The following is a 17,804-nucleotide window of genomic DNA, read 5'->3' on the forward strand; positions in this document are numbered from 1 at the left end:
GTCAACAGAAAGTCTAGAGTTTCAATAGATAAAAAAAGACTTTGATGTTCCAATTCAAATCTCCCCAGCGCACATGATTATATGGAAATTACTAATTAGATTACAATCTCTCAAATTTTTTTTATTAATTTAATTTCAAGATTATGGAATTGCTCAAGTTATTATACTCTATTAGCAATAAATTTTAACCTTTCATTTGCTTATATACTTCATTTTTCTCAAAATATAAGCCGTTTTAAGATTGTTATTTTATTCCAAAAATATGATTCGTTTTGAATATTATAGGGAATAATAAATGATGTTTTACTAATATTATGCTTACTTAATATCAGATAAAATAATTATTTTTACAAGTTACCTTGGTTTTGAGATAAAGAATAATTTGTTAAAATTATACTTGATTATATTATAGTTTAAGAAAATTAGTTGCTTACTTAAGCGACTTATATTTTGAAACAAATGAACTAACTTATAAAAATAATCACACATTTAATATTAAAAAACTCAAAATTTAATGAACTACTTAATTTACTTTAACATTTCAATTTATCAGTTTTAACAAAATTGCTCAAGAAGATTGCATTTGAGATTTGTCAACAATGCCGACCTTGTCATGCTTCCAAGAGACTTGTTAGAAGAAGTATTATTTGGGTTGTTTCAACTTTCAAGGCTTCAGAAGAAGCTTCTTTGTAGCCTTCTGTTTATTCTATAAAAACCCATTTCTGCTTATAACACACCAACCAAAACCATCTATCTACTTGTACTTGAATCTTTCATATCAAACAATGTTTGCTATACCCAACATGCCTTCAACATCATCAGTTTTATCAACCTACACAGCCATTGCTGCTTCGACGATGCTTGTTCGGACAGTCATCAATGAGGTTCAGACCATAACTAGCCACCTACTACCTCAAAAGCTGCAAGAAAAATTGTTATCTAGTCTTGGAGGCCTCTTCAAGAATGCTTCCCAGTTAACCCTTATAATTGATGAGTATAATTGGTTTGCCATTAACGAAATACCAAGCTGCAGAAGTCTACTTAAGCACAAGAATCACTTCATCTATAGATAAGCTCAAAGTTTCCAAAGCTCCCCGAGAGAAGAAACTCTCAGTTACTATCAACAAAGGCCAGAAAATTGTCGATTTCTTCGAAGGAATACATATAGCATGGGAATTTATCTGCATTGAAACACAAAACACAGTTGTTGATTATGAAAGTTACTCCTAATCCACAGAAAAATAGGAGCATAAATCAATTGTGCTTAGTTTGGACAAGAAACACAAGGAGAAGGTTCTGAACAGTTACCTGCCTTAAGTGTTAGAAAGATCAAAAGCCATTAAAGAAGAAAATAAGGTAGTTAAGCTGTATTCACTTGGAACTTACAGTGCAGACTATAGTGGAGGTCCTTGGGGATCAATAAATCTTGACCATCCATCAACTTTTGAAACATTAGCGATGGATCCAATACTCAAGCAGGAACTTGTTGATGACTTGGATAGATTTGTTAAGCGAAAGGATTTCTACAAAAGAGTAGGAAAGAAACGTGGATACTTACTGTATGGACCTCCTGGGACAGGGAAGTCAAGCTTAATTGCAGCTATGGCTAACTACCTGAAATTTGACATCTACGATTTGGAACTTACAAGTTTGCATGGAAATTCAGACCTGAGAAGGTTGTTAACTGCAACTGCGAATCGATCAAAACTTGTAATTGAGGATATTGATTGTAGCATCGATTTGCAGGATAGACAACATGGTGGATATGACAATGGCGAGAGTCAGGTGAGCTTATAGCTCCTTATTTTCTAGATAAACAAAAACTGTACGAATAATTTATAGTCTTTCACAAACACTCTGCAAGAACAACAGAACTGGTTAGTCATATATGTGTGTGTATGTATATATATAGCAGCAACTGTTTTCAAGTTTGATAATGAAGTTAATGTTACCTCTTGTTGTCGCAGTTGACACTATCAGGATTGCTCAATTTCATTGATGGGTTATGGTCAAGCTGTGGAGATGAGAGGATAACTGTATTCACTACCAACTACGAAGACAAGCTAGATCCTGCATTACTGAGAACAGGCAGAATGGATATGCAAATAAACATGTCTTATTGCACTGCTAGTGGCTTTAAGATTCTTGCTTCCAACTATCTCAAGATTAAGAATCATTGTCTATAGAACAACTAATAAAGGAAGAAGTGCAAGTGACCCCAGCTGAAGTTGCAGAAGAGCTCATGAAAGGTGATGATGTTGAGGCCGTTCTAGAAGGAGTTGTTGAATTTTTGCGAAGCAAGAAGGAAATGAAATATGAAGAATCAGAATCCCAAGTTGAAGAAAATAAAGCGAATGAAGACGAAAATGAGAAAGAAAAGTAAAGGCAAGGAATAGAGAAAATCAAGAAAAATAAGAGGCAGAAGGCAAGAAGGGGGAAACGGAGACTTGTGCGAGTTTGATATAATCACATCGCATAACCTATCATCTCTGTTGCATTAAATTTTTTCATTTTCAACATATATAAACTAGTAAGTAAAATAAATTCTTGTTTACTAGTAAACGAGCTCTATTTTGTAATTAATTTCTTCTACTCTATGTATGGTCATTTGACGTTAAGACAAAGGCAGAAGTTGTTTCATCGTTAAGATTAATCTACTAATGCTTCAATTACAATGGCATAAATGGTACACGTATTTCCTACCCAGAAGAGGAAAAGCGAAGGAGAACCAAAATGAAAAAGAAATCCATGGATTTCAAGGGCCTGTACATTTTCTTCTCTACGAAGACAAAATTAAATAATACCCACGGGAACAGGACAAAAGATAGAGAAATAGAAGATACAACAGAAATTTACAAGACCAAGCGTTCTTAACATTGGTAAACTGAGTAACTTTTGCTCTTCCAAAAAAAGCTTAAAGCCTTCCCCATCTTCCTTCTTGAGACTGATTTACATAATGGATTTGATTCCTTAGCGATGGGCTTGGAACTATTTTCATCCAACTTTAACTGGACCTCAGGCTGCGGTTGAGGATGATCTCGTTGCCGTTGCTGGCGGAAGAGCATCAAAAGTTTCTGTGCCTTCTCTTTCCCTCTTGTGGTCCCATTCACTGAAATAGAGACTAACGCAGGTATGACCCCTTCTTGTAGGACCATCTGACTGCAGTTTTCACTCCCATTACACAAAATGTAAAGGCACGAAACAGCTTGCTCCTGCTCTATAGGCTCACCGGTATCCAATATTGTTGCTAACGCGCTAATGAGACCAGGGGCTGCAACCATTTCATCTCTCCCTGATGTATTTGTTGCTAAATTTATCAACACTGCTATGGATTTTTCTGTCCATGCAAAATCACCTGAGGCCGCAAGAAGGGATTGAAGGCCACCGATGATGCCAGCTGAAAGGAGGTTCAGAATATTGGAGGCTTGAGAAGAGAGATTATAGAGGGTATGGAGAGCATCCATCTTGCATTGAGGTTCATCTTGACCTTGAAGGATCTGGACTAAAAAGGGAACAGCATGGCTCGAGCCAATTATAGACTTGGCTGCTTCAAGGCAGGAAAGGTTCAAATAGAGGGCTGTTGCTGATCCATGGAAATCAGAGTTCGAGATCATCATCTCCAGCAATGGGATAACACCAGCAGCCAACATCATTTCTTTGTTTCTAAAATTAAAAAATAGAAAAAAGAATCCAGTCATACAGAAATTCCAAGTCAGCCAACATCTCATATTTCTATTTCCTTTTATTTTTAGCAATGTCGCCTAAAGTTGTCTATAAGCTATTTCAACAGTGGATTATAACAAATACTCCACCGCATAATTGAACACAATTATTCTCGCCATAATTACTACTTACTACCACCACAAGCTAAGTTAATGTTTAGAAGCTTCACTAACCTGTTATTGTTGACAGCAAGGTTAAAGAGAGCCATGGCTCCAATTTCCTGAGCCATTGCATTCCTTGCATGAACAGCTGACTCTAGAAATTGCAACAATGCTTCAACAAACCCATTAGCCCCCATACAAATCCTGGCCTCCTCATCATCTTTCAGCAAAAGCCTTATTTTTTCTACTATTTTGCATTTTTTCTGCAAATCTCGTTCATCATTCAAGATGTTCATAAAATTCTGAAATGTATCATGCTCAAGGTCTTCTTCCTGCGGTATCTGCTCCTGCTGTAGAGTCAAAAGTTTCATTTCATGCTGTTCAGCCTCCTCAATAGTACCACTCTCCTCTAAAGGGACGACCTTGATCCCTTTCATTTTTCTAGTGCTTATGCTGTCCACTGATCTTGAATTTGCGGACTCAGACTGAGACAATGACAGCCTAAAATAATTGAGGTCAAGAGACTCTGGTGGAGCATCAGGGACTGGAACTCCATTCTGTTCACACCAACTGGTAACAAGACCCTTGACACAATAATTAGGAGTCAAACATAGATGAGAGAGCTTCTGTTGAGTCTTTGGGCAGGTATCATGCCCATCACAGAACCATTTCTCAATGCAGATCCTCTCATAAGTTTGTCCAGAAGCAATGATGACTGGATCATACATAAGCTGCAATGATATTGGGCATCTTAGTTCTTCTGGGGGAACAGCCAGCTGCCCAGATTTCCTATTGTTTGACTTGAAATTGAAAGAACTAAGCTTCGACAGCTGCCGCTCAAAGGCATGACCATCACCAGCATCTTCAAAAGAACCCTTAACAGTGGGCGAACAAGGAGCAGAACCCTGTGAATCATTATCATCTGTAAGGTCGCTTCTAAATAATTTGGAGTATTTCCTCATCAGATGTAAAAGATAAGCCACAATCGATTCCTTTCGCTTGTCTTCCTCCACCCGAGCTCTATCTATAAGTTTCTTAAGAGCCCTTCTCTCCGTAAGAGCTGATCTGGAAGATGTAATACCAAGTCTAGTGGCTGCCTGATGAAAAGATTCAAGCTCATTATTGTCATTAAAATTGTCAAATTTTCTCCCCTGCTGAAGTAATGAAACTATTCCATTGCCCGCTTGCTTCTCTAATGGATCGAGTGAGAAAACAATACCCTCCAATTCACTGACAATCTCCAAAATCTGAGAAGATTAGATTGTAAAAGAGATCAACAGAAGTGATAGCATAGGTTAAGAACAAGCAGACACAAAGTATCCCCATCAAGCAATGAAAACATTGTAGTCAATTAAACAAAATTTTCAAGATATACTATCATAAGCACATGTGACTGAAATGGGCACTAAATGAAAATGAAAATAAAAAATAAAAACCCTTCAACCAGCATAGACAAAACCCAAGAACATAAGAAACCTTTGCAATATATGCAACAAAAGAAAAGGATAATTACTATAGGATTTGCCAAAAAAAAAAGGCCAGCAAATCAAATGTTCAAGACTTATTTCCCTGTTATAAGTAACAGTATGTTACTAATACAAAATTCACCTAGGGCAATATAACTGAACAATCTTGAGGGGGAAAAAATGAATTACCTGGCATCCAATTGATTGTGGGACAATATCTTCAACACGCCTAAGACTATCTACAAGAGCAGATCTTGCCTTTTCAAATTTTAGAAGGATAGCATCCCCAGTAATAGCCTATAGTATAAATGCAGCTATATTAGCAACACATTCCAACAACAATATAAAATCACAAAACAAAATATATAGACACAAAAAACTGCAGGCTGCAGCAGAAGAAATAAAAACATACCAAGTAGAGCTTGCTGCATTCTGAGCAGTGCTGTAGAATATTCTTGGCTTTTTCAAGTGCAATATGCAATGAGCATAATGCTTGAATGCCCGATCTGCTTCTAGGTCGTGCAGCTTCCAAAGAAGGGAAAATTGACAAGATTTTACAATAAATTGCAGAGAGTGACTTGCACATTTCTCCATGCAGCTGGACAAAATGACCAATGTTTCATCAATTTACATTGTTAATGAAGCCTGGAGAAGTCATAATCCATTTATGCATATACAATCATCGAAAATTTGAATAAGCATCACAAGCCAAAAACAGTTGAGAATATAGTCATATCAAAAAGACAAACCACAAGTAAGCAATAAATCTTTATGTGCCTCAACCAAACCCAACCCAATTGACCAATCTCTCTAACCAACACGCTCAATCCCACAAAACATCAAGCAAATTCCAAAGCCATCAAAAATAGTAAAATCACATTTCTCTATGTTAGGAATGATAGCCTACAGAATTAAAGAAACCAAAATATAAGCTAAGCCGTGTTGGGAGTTGCAAATCCGAATATTGAAATTCATACCTTGGCATCACCTGCTCCAAGTAAATTTTCTTCGACCTCAGCAACCTCCATAATCCACATTCACCGGAGAAAATTAAATTGCAATTCTATAATAACTGAAAGACATAAAAGAAGAATCAAACTAAATCAGCTAGAAGCTAAAACAAACCCCCCTCTTCCAGGTCAACCAAATACGAGAACTTGGAAAACGCTAACAGAGGTTTAGCGAAATATCAGAAACAACAGTCAAATTCAAAGAATTCAAAAAAACAAGTTAATCATCCGAAGAATTGAAACTGACACCAAATTCAAATTCGATTATTAAGAACATCATTCGACCAAGGCGTTTTATCAAACGCCGAAAAACTGAATATCCAACAACGAACAATTTTTACAAAAAAGGATAAATGAATTAGAATCAGAACATAGAAACTGATTTAGACATTTCATCAAACACCTATAAGCTTAAAAGATTCTAAAAATCAGCGTCAAAAAGGATATTTCTCGTCGAAAATGACCGACAAAGCTAAGATCTTTTACCTAGACAAGCCACCCAGAAAAATACCCTCACCACTAGATACTCTATAACCAACTAAAATTGAAAAAAAAAAAGAAAGAAAGAAAGAAAAACCTAAATAAGCCCCTATAACTGTAACAACAACAACCGCAAAGAATACCACATAAATTCGGTTTCAAAAACAAGAATTTCCTAAAGAACCAAAAATAAAATCAGAACACCCTCCCATTATTTATACCCAAATAACAAACTAACAAAACCCACTAAAAAAAGCTAAGGGTTTTTGCTCAAAAGGAGAACACAAAAAAACCTACCTATAGAATCGGAGATGGCCAGGGAGGCTTCATACAATAGCATTGGCAAAACACTAAATAATCAAACAAAGAATTAGTAGGGTTTCGATGATCTACACAATCCCATCTCATTCCAGGTTATATTCTTCAAGTACCCAATAATCGATTCTCTGTCAAGATTGCGAATTTGTCGCCGATTTCTAGAGAGAGAATGAGAACAAGAAGAGAGAAAAAGAAAAAAATAGCAAGAAATGGGGGAATATTTTGGGGGGTGAAATATAGCATTTAAAAAGAGGAAATAAAATAACTATTGGAGGGATTTAATTGGAGGTAAATAGTTTAGTATTGGGGATAAAAATATAAATATGAATAAATGGTTTTGAATTATGTGTGGGGGATTTTGGAAATTTCGCCGCTTATTCTGGCTCCCCGGTTCACCGGCCGACAGTTGCCGACCTCCTTGTTTGTCGGTTAGCAGATATGTCATAAATGCATTAAATTACAATATTATCCTTTGTCATATGAAAATTTAATGTGGGTTTGTGTCCCTCATCTCTGTGGTGGAAGAGTGCATGTACTTTCGTTTTTGAGTGAGTGATTTAAGCCCACAATTTGCCATGAAGACCATTGCCTTGGACTTTCTACCCTACGGCACTTAATCTTCTTTTTCATAGTTGAATTGAATGCATTAAGATGTTTTTGCATGGAGTTTGTAATTAAAGCCCCAAGTCTTTAGCCATTTAATGCCATAGCTATACTAGTAGGTGAAACCAGTGGCCCGAGCCAGGATTGACCATAACAGGTGCGTTTTTTTTTTTTTTTCTTTTCTTTTTTCAAAAGTTAGGAGGGTTTAAATTAAAAAAAAAAAAAAAAACTCTATTTTAAAGGATAAAATTGAAAAGTTTAGAAATTTAGAGGTGAATTTCTAAAAATTCTTTATTTAGAGGTGAAAACATTTCAATATTGAAAACTAAAAGTAGGAATAAAGATCATGCAAGTCTTTAAAAATGAGATTCAAACCCTCTAAGAATTGTCTTGTTTTCACGATTTTCATTAATACATGGAAGTTTCATTGGTCAAAATCCAATTCTCATAAATCTACAATCTTTTTTTCAAACATTAGAAAAAAAAAAATAAAAAGAAAGAGAAAGTCTTTGGCTACACATAATTGTAATCATCATTTATAAGACAACTAATTATAAAAATTCATCGCTGAACTTTGTATTGTAATCTTATAATGTCCTTACATTTTACTTTAACATATTTAACATTTCAACTTATAAAATTATAAGCATTAAAGATATATTGCCCATATTGCAATGATCTACAAAACAGTAAAATGATAAGATGATTAAAGTTATTTTAGCTTACACTGCCTAACTGTGGTCGATAATAAGTGTGTTTGGTTAATTGATTGGCAACTAATGGTTGATAGCAAGTGATTATTGGTTGATACTGATTTACTTTATTAAATGTAAAATGATCTTTAAAAAATATAATTGTTTTATATATTATGTCGTATAATATATATTTGTTAAAGAAAATTTTAAAAATGAATATATTATTTTTATTTTAATAAAAATATAAAAATTACTAATTATTATTTTTTAAAATATTTAATAGAAATTTATAATCTTAAAAATTATAAAAAATTAATAGATATAAATTTATAACTTTATATTGTAATCTTTCTATATATATACACACACATATATATGTGGAGCTAGATAGATATAAAAATCTATGTAGATAATAAAAAATTAATTAGGTCACAATTAATTAATTACTACATAAATATTTTTTTTTCTCTTTAAATAACATTTATTGAATGAATAATAACTTCTTAATATATGTAACAAGTTGATTAGAGCATACAACAAAGAATTCACACTACAATTAACAATTTGGAAGAATAATATCAAATATCTTTGAAGTTATTATTATATTTTTCTTAAATGAGATAAAGAGAGAATATTCGGATGGCATTTTGGTAAATAAATAAAAAATTTGACTTGATAATTTGGAAGAATAATATCAAATATCTTTGAAGTTATTATTATATATATATATATTTTTAAATGAGATAAAGAGAGAATATTCGGATGGCATTTTGGTAAATGAATAAAAAATTTGACTTGATAATTTGGAAGAATAATTTTCAAATATCTTTGAAGTTATTATTATATTTTTTTTTAAAAATGAGATAAAGAGAGAATATTCGAATGGCATTTTGGTAAATAAATAAAAAATTTGACTTGAGTGGCAGCAGATGTCCCCATTGAGGAGTACGGAGACAGGAATCCCCTATTCTGTTTGATTATAGTAGTATTAGTCTGGGTCCCATCATAATCCACGTGGTAATGTTTTTAACCATAGATATTAACTCTAATAATTACTCTTTACCTCAGATCCATAATCGCCGGAATCTTTGAGTTATTTGTCTTGTCTCCTCTATCAACGGTGAAAAATAAATATCTTACCATTAAATACGACACGTGACAGAAAATACACATGTCGCTCATACCACAAAAGTTTGGACGATATAGCTTGTTATTCTTTATCTTTGCTTGCTGTGGTGCCACGTATACGCTCTCTGTACCGCTTGATCGGTTCGATCCGAGACGTTATGAATGAAAAAAATTCTTCAAAAATTTATCAACTTATTTTCTATATTTATTATTCACATTTATGTTTGGTTGTAAGGAAGGAAAAAAATAAATTCATATTTATATTATTCACATTTTTTTATTTAGAAATAATAATTTTATATAAAACAAAATATTATTATTTCAATATTATGTCAATAATAAAATATTGAACTTAATAATTATGTCAATATTAAATTAAATATTATTAAAAATGTGGAAGCGATTACAAAGTTACTAAAATTTATAAGTTTAAATTGATGATAAGTTATTTATAAAGTTCAACATGGTACAATGTCAAAGTTGTAATCGGTCAACTAATATCAATGACAAATGATGACTTTTTTAATAAAAAAATGCATACCAAATAAAATAAAAATTTTAAAAAATAAAATGAAACCATAAATGAATTATATCAAATAGAGCAAGCGATCATCTATGACATAAATATTATGTTCTGTCAACTCAATCAAATACTTTAAAATCAATATCATATTTTTTTTATTATTTCTATAAGTAGTTTATTATTATATTTTTATAAAAATATATTAAACTTTATCTCATATCTTATGAAATTTTTTCTTAATGAAATTTTTAATTTAAATCTTTTAAAAAATATATAAATAATAAAATAATAAAAAATTATCGTTTAACTATATTAATTACGGATATGCTTGTAAAATAAAATGCATTTCTAGTTTAAACTTAGTAGTCGAGCGTGAATTCAAAGCTCCGACAACCAGCTTGGAGATTGTTAGTTCAAATCGTTATTTTAATCTAAGCCACAAGCATAGTAGTGCCTGGCTGCCTGCAGTACATAGAGGTACGTTCCAATATTAATTCCATATAATATTACACGTGGCATGTATTTATTGATGTTCTCTTTGCCCAATAATATTTCTCCTCCTCCATCTCATTGTAATAGTACAATTTGATTTTGAAACAACAATCAAGAAAACTTTGGTGTAATTTTACTATTAAATTTATTTTTTAATAAAAAATAATGCAAAAATTAATATAAATAATTTGAAAATGTTAAAAAAAAAAAGAAAAAAAATACCATTTACAAAAAAATTTTTGTATTAATATATGTCCAAAAAGATCAAAACAACAATGAAAGTTACAGAATCAGAATTAATCTTTTTATTGAATAATATTTATAGGCGAAATGATAATTTTTATGATAAAAAAAATTTAAATCTAAAAATTCTTATTCTCTACATCAATTATTATAATATGTGGACTACACTAAATTAAAAGATCTTTAAACATAATGGTATAAATTATTATTTTGGATCTATTGAAATAATATAGTTTTTTTATGTGTGTTTGTGATGAGTTAGAATCCAAAATTTGCAATTAGTGGACGGTTGCGGCACATCTTGACCTTATCCTAGTTTTAAGTTTGACCTGTATTTTAGTGTCCACTTGCTTCAAATTTTAGGCCATCCATCCATCCCAATTTCGACAGGGACCGATTCGAAACATTATCATGGGTAGAAAACATAGAAATGGGCGTAAAAGGTTGAATTTGACCAATTGCTGATAAAGCTTTTGTGGATATATATATATATTTTTTAAGAAGAAAAAAATGAAATAAAGAAAAGTCATGTTGATAAATGATTTTTGCTTTCTAACTCATCGTAGGGTTAAATTCAATAAATTGAAAAAATGAATTTAATAATAGTGATAGAAAAAAGTTATAGCAAGTAAAGTCATAAAAATGTTATATTATTAATAAAATATTAAATAGTCCTCTCGACTATAATTTTTTATCAATTTAATGAGTTAATAGAAATGTTATCTGTGTTATGCAGCTCAAATTGTTATTTTGGCCTATTGAGCTTCACAGTGAATTGTAAATATATATATCATATTTTGTGGTGATTATTTCAGAATTAGAAATTTAATTTAGTTCCTAAAATTTAATAATTACTCAACACTTCAATCCTTAATTATGAAATTAAATTAAATTTCTTTTCACCTTAGTATTTACTATTAAAATTTAAATTAAATTACATTTTTATCTTAAAATTTCAAATCTAATTGCACTTTTAATTTTTGAAATATTATATCTTAAAATAGTTAAGTATCAAAACCTTAAATTTTTCATTAAACTTTTAAAAAATTTATCAGAGCTATGTAAATCTACTCAAGAGACTTCTTTTTTTATTCTTATCAAACATTATGGGTTACTTAACAAATTAGTGAAAATTTTTATCAATTGCCATTGAAAGGTCTCGCTCCTTGTATAGATGAGAAGACTGACTAGAAAGACCTGAATTTATTTTAATTTAACGTGTTATGCATAAATTAATTCGTGATATCGTCTTATTGCAAGATAAAATTAGTTTAACACCAACTTAATCTTAATTAAAAATTCAAATAAAAGTTTTGTAAGGTGCTTTAGCCGCACCTTGATATGGGTTGGATCTGACTAATGTCCTACTTAAGTGGCCTAAAAAGTTAAGGACAAATTGCTTATCTTAATTCTTCAAGATGAACTAAAAACATGTTTGTTCCTTTCTTTTCATGAGACTGTGATCTAACCCATTAAATTATATGCAAGAAGGTGTAAGTGACATCCTTTGGCAAAATGGGTGCACTTCAAATAAATAAATGTATGCAAACTTACGAAGAAAAAAATATTTCTATCCATTAAATATCGAATCGTAATTACCATTATGATTCTTCATTTTGGTCCCCTAACTTTTGAAAAATTTATTTTGACCTTCTTCAATTTTGAAGTCTAGCTCCAACCCTGTTAAACGTGTCTTACCATTACGCGCTACTCCTTATAAATAAAATCTTTACTTTTTAATATAGAATAAATAATAATATTTCATTTGTTCAAAAAGAGAGATAAAATATCATATATAGTTAATAGTTACAACGTGGCATCACTCTTAAAGAAATGGGTTCAACCCACATTCAAATTAATTGACTAAATATAAGTAATCTCTTAATTAAGACAATTTCATTATCTAAGATTGATTAAGAAAGAAGCTTGAAAAGATGTCTGAAACAGTTTCATGTTATATAGATTCAAAGAGTCACATGGGACATGTAATGTTGTCATAAATGGGGTTCGACTTACCTGCGAAGACTGGCATCTCAATGGCCACTAACAAATCAATAAGCACAATCTTTACCTCCCATGCAAGATACATATGATTTCAACTATACCCTTTTATAGATTGAGATTTCAGATTGGGACTATCCATTTTTCCTTTTTTGGTAGTTACTTTCGTTGCTTTCACTTCACCGAAAAATACTTTTACCTTTTCAGTTTTTGCCGTTCATAACTTTATATTTGGCAGCCTTACTTCTCTTGTTGGACTAATTATTAAGAATTCACGAAGCATTAATCATTTCAAGAAGTGTAACGCTCGGTCAAAGATTAATACTTATTATACATTTAAGATCTGAGTTTCTCGCTCGGTAGTTATTTCTTTATCTATTGTTCAGACAATAATAATGATAACTTGCAAATTCTATAATACTTATATTAAAAGCTTCACAAGACACGTTACAATCTCTCAATTCTATAATGTAAATACAATTTTTGTCTATCTATTTCTATTACAATCGAGATTAAATACTCTTAAACTGGGATTCAAACATTAAAGAATGGTTCCCTTTTTCATCCATACAAATTTACAAAATTGACTTATTTATATCGAAATCATGATGTTTACTCATGAACCAAATTAATAAGAATATAAACTTTTGTTCAAACAATGATATCACTAACTAGACATTGAAAAAAAAAAAAAGTAAAAATAATTTTAAAAATTCTTTTATTTTATTGGTGGAGCCACAGACTCGGTCTAGACAAGTATAATCTTAAACTTATAAAGACCAAATTATCAAAAATAGCTAGATCGAATATTTTTATGATTAAAGAAATTGCATGAATATAAAATAATTAATAAAGAATAAGGAGAGTAAAATCCATTTTCTATTTTTTTTTTAATATTGTTAATCTTTGAAATTATTGTAGCTCCTATGGTTATCCACCCACATGATCAATGGGTTCAAGTGGTGGCCTTGCATAACATTAATGACTTGCTTGCATTCTTACCAACTGTCCAACATTTGAACTAACAATGTTGACATGAAAATAATAATTTATAGTCTTAAGACACAAACTACATATGTTAGAACATGCATGTTTGTGTAAGATTCTCTAATGTAAGCTTCAAATTAATAGAATCATGCATGTTAGTTGATATTTGATAACAAAATTATGAAGGTGGTTGGGTGAGTTTACACTTGATTTATATTGAATTTAACAAATTAAAAAAAATAATAATTATTTCCAAAAATTTTCAAATTGTAGGACCACCAAGACCGAAAGCTAAAATGGTGGTGGTCTTGGTTTTAGGAAGCACAAGAAACAAAGACACTTCTTTTTTTCTTTTTAGGTCAAAATCAAGAGTTTTGGGGTCTAAAGCTTAAAGGTATCTTCCAAATTCTTACATATGATCCATTCTTCCATAACATGAGGACTAAGGAGGATATAGGATTGACACAAACCAACCGTTGACCCAATTATTGGTTTTGTTTTGCCACAAGGGGAAAATATTATTGTCATGAATATTAATTTAAAATTGATTTTTGTAATTACCAATTAATGACAATATCAAAATTAAAGTTTTGAGAGTTTTTTTTAATTGTTGTTAATTAATAAAATGATAACGATGACTAAAGACTTAATATTATAAATAAAATATTCATATATGAAAATTCTCGTCATTAATCCAATCTTTTGTGCGATTACTCGTAACTTTATTAATCATAAAAAGATTTGTTATTTGTAACGCTAGTTATAAAGAGGGATAACTATAAATTTGGAAATGAAAAAATTAAAAAAAAAAATTCCGTTAACACTAAACTAATTTTTTTTTTCTTGAAACATTATGTTAGTATTGTTTAATTAATGAATTATAATCATTCCAATCCGAGACAAAAGAGTGTTTGAAAAGTGGGATTATGTTTTAGAATGATGCTTTCTAACATTATTTGATGGGTACTATAATTGGCTTTAACGAAGGTGGCTAGTGCAAGAAGTCACCATTTGAAACGTGGAATTAGGTACTTTAGTTGTTATTATTTTTTTGTTGCTTCACAACAATGATTGTCGTTTTGGAAAATCTTGTAGGATTAATGAGTACATCATTTACATCTCACGTTTTAAATTCCTAAATCCAAATGCAACATGTGAGATTTATTGAATTTTAGATGATACAAACATCTCAATTATCGATCAATCAAGCGTGATTTAATTAATTTTTTTAATTATATAAAATGCGAGGAGTCTCGAATTTGACCAATTGAATTTCGAAATGAATAAAAAAATATCTTAATTTACTTCTTTTTATTAACTTTCAAGAAATTACTAGATAGATTATACTTCATTCGTTCCACTTTGAATAGCAATAAATGGATATTTTACTTTGTTTAATTTAAGTGTTCATTTAAGATTTTGAGAGTATATAATTTTTTTAAATTTTATCTATATTTATTAGGCATTTTGTGGTAAAATTAGATGGGCGAGCTTTTAATTTTAAGAATGACAATTTAGACATTCTACTATATATTTTTAAAAAATCAATATATTTCAACCATTTTCTTAATTCTTGTGAAAAGATCAAATGTTGCTGTTAAAGTAGAACGGAATTAGTAATAATTTTGGAATGAAATTCACCCTTCCATTTATTAGAATTTGACAATTATAAGTCAATTACTCGTGGTATTTGGCTCTTCTATGTTGATAACCACTCATTTAACTTATTCTCTTGGAATTCATCACCATTAAAGTTAAATGTATATATATATATATATATATATATATATATAAATCTATCTTCTAATGTAATTTAATGAAGTCTAGTCATTCATTTCAAAATATTTTTTTAAGTCACGAACTTTATTAAAATTAACTACTCAATACTCATAGAAGAACAAGAATTCCTTGTTTTAGTATTTGGACCAAGAATAGAAATGGTGGTAGGTGGGTTTGGGGCATGGTGGGGTGGGTCAAGTTGGACAATTTATATATTTTAGTACCTCATACTATTATTAAAATACAAATCTTAGATATTATTATTATTAAAGTAGTATTTTTAGTTACACATCATCCGTCCTCCGACTAGAAATATAAATTCCTTTTTAGATTAAGGATGATATTTATTTAAATACCTTCCACTGATGATCGTTTTAGATTTTTAAATCTAAATAAAATTCGTCTATTTATCGATACAGTACATCCTCGTTAGACCCACTAATTTATGCAAAATGGAATGAATAAATCATTCAACAATAGTGAAAATGTCATGTTAGAACCTAATTTTTCTTTGATGTAACAAAGATGAGGTAATACATAGGTAAAGTTTAGCATGCCATAATGATGCTTGTGGCATAAATTAATTCAATAATAAATCATCAATACCTTTGACTAAAAATTTTATAAATTAAAAAAAAAAATTGTAATTTGATCATCTTTATCATTAGACAGAGGTTAAGATATTTAATTTTAAATATTTTAAGATTGTCATCAATAACTCCTAAATGCTATTAATATAGTTTTGGTACATGGTACTTATGTCAATATTAGACCATAGGCAAAATCAAATCATCACATTTATGCATTTGGAGTACAACATCATTAGATGTGAGCCCTACTTATTCTGTCCTGCCATTGACCACTTTAATCTATTTCAATTTCAAAATAAATGTTAGCCAATCTGTTTTTTCAAGTGCTATTTCTTTTTTTTTTTTTCCCCAAAAATTATTCCTTTTGCGGCTTTAACTTTTCATTTGGAGTGAAAAAGCCACTTTCTTGGAATTTTATTTTACCATTTGGGGGAATCTCGTAGAAAAATGAATTAGAAAAATTGGAATTTGAAAGGTTTTAACTTTTTATGAGTACTTTTCCATTTGAAATGATGGGGAAAATCAGATTCTTCTTGTCACATCGTTTTTTTTTTTAATTGATTAAATAGAAAATACGCAGAGGTTAGAGATAAGATAACAAACTCTTTTATAAAATTATGACAATTTTGTAAATATATTTTAATTTTTATAATCTCTATACACATAATTTTCACAATAAATGTAGGATTTTAAATATCAGCGCATTCTCCGATGATCATGAATGGAAAACTTACACATTATATAAATTTTATAATTTTAAATAGATTCGTTTATGAATATTTAAATTTAGAAATATTTAATTTTTAAAAGATCAAATTCACAAATTATGAACAAATTGTCAATATATATGGATTTAACCATTAGTTAGTTGTTCAAATTTTTGGTATTGAATTTTCAAAATGAAATATACATTGAATTGGAGAGTCATTATTGAGAACTCAGAGCAAGAGCAAGTGGTTGAGTTGGGGAAATGGAAGTAATGTTTGTAAGATTTTGTCTGGCCATGTTCTTTGCATGAAAACTATATGGGTGTCTCTTCAATAATTAAAGACTGCATGCCGTTGTTCGATTTTAAAGGCCCAATTTTTGTTGGAACAGTTATTTATATAAGATTAAGTAGCCTTAGCTCATCACTTGCTGGTTTGCCCGAGAGGTTAAGGGGGAAGACTTAAGATCTTCTGCACATAAGTGCGCATGGGTTCGAACCCCATAGCCAGCATTATGATCTTCATTTATTTTATTTATTTGGCATTTTTAAATGGGCTCTGTCGAAGGCCGGTAATCTGTATCGATGCCCATTGGGCGCATTAGGCCTGATTGACACAATGTATATTTGCTTTTAGAAAACAAGATTTATTTTGCAAAATAGACATTTAGATTGAATTAAATCACAATTTAGCATCAATTTCACTTTAATCAAATTTTAAGTATTCTATTTTTTTAGTTTCTTTGGAGAATCACAGATTTACTTGAATTTATTTTTTTATTCATTGAAAACCAAATAGTATGGAATAAACAATAAAACCTTTCCTTTTGAACAATAGGTGAAAATGATATTAACATAATTTAGAGTACAGAAGACCAATCAATTTACACCTTATTCACAGAATTACTTGTTCGGGAATAAAGGGTAAATTTTTGAAGTTGGAGCACAGATGAAACGAG

General features: G+C 30.5%; 1 protein-coding gene, 1 non-coding gene and 1 pseudogene across 3 annotated transcripts; 2 read left to right on the forward strand and 1 right to left on the reverse strand.

Moving 5' to 3' along the window:
- Positions 1 to 785: 785 nt before the first annotated feature.
- On the forward strand, positions 786 to 2,540 carry LOC105645002 (AAA-ATPase At3g50940-like; annotated as a pseudogene). Its single transcript, XR_016320107.1, has 2 exons — positions 786 to 1,785; positions 1,968 to 2,540. The product of XR_016320107.1 is annotated as an AAA-ATPase At3g50940-like (transcript).
- A 74-nt stretch (positions 2,541 to 2,614) lies between these two features.
- Positions 2,615 to 7,327, reverse strand: LOC105644789 (U-box domain-containing protein 6). The gene is made up of 6 exons (XM_012230264.4): positions 7,078 to 7,327; positions 6,268 to 6,362; positions 5,703 to 5,888; positions 5,480 to 5,587; positions 3,897 to 5,071; positions 2,615 to 3,663 (listed from the first exon to the last, which is right to left on the reverse strand). The coding sequence occupies exons 2-6, from the start codon at positions 6,325 to 6,327 to the stop codon at positions 2,871 to 2,873; spliced, it is 2,322 nt and encodes a 773-aa protein (XP_012085654.1). The 5' UTR covers positions 6,328 to 6,362; positions 7,078 to 7,327; the 3' UTR covers positions 2,615 to 2,870.
- Positions 7,328 to 17,275: 9,948 nt separating this feature from the next.
- On the forward strand, positions 17,276 to 17,358 carry TRNAL-UAA (transfer RNA leucine (anticodon UAA)). Its single transcript has one exon. It is a non-coding gene; the product is annotated as a tRNA-Leu (tRNA).
- Positions 17,359 to 17,804: the final 446 nt, after the last annotated feature.

This window comes from Jatropha curcas, chromosome 3, assembly GCF_041381405.1.
Source record: "Jatropha curcas cultivar XTBG-Jc1 chromosome 3, XTBG_Jcur_1.0, whole genome shotgun sequence".
Classification (NCBI taxonomy): domain Eukaryota; kingdom Viridiplantae; phylum Streptophyta; class Magnoliopsida; order Malpighiales; family Euphorbiaceae; genus Jatropha; species Jatropha curcas.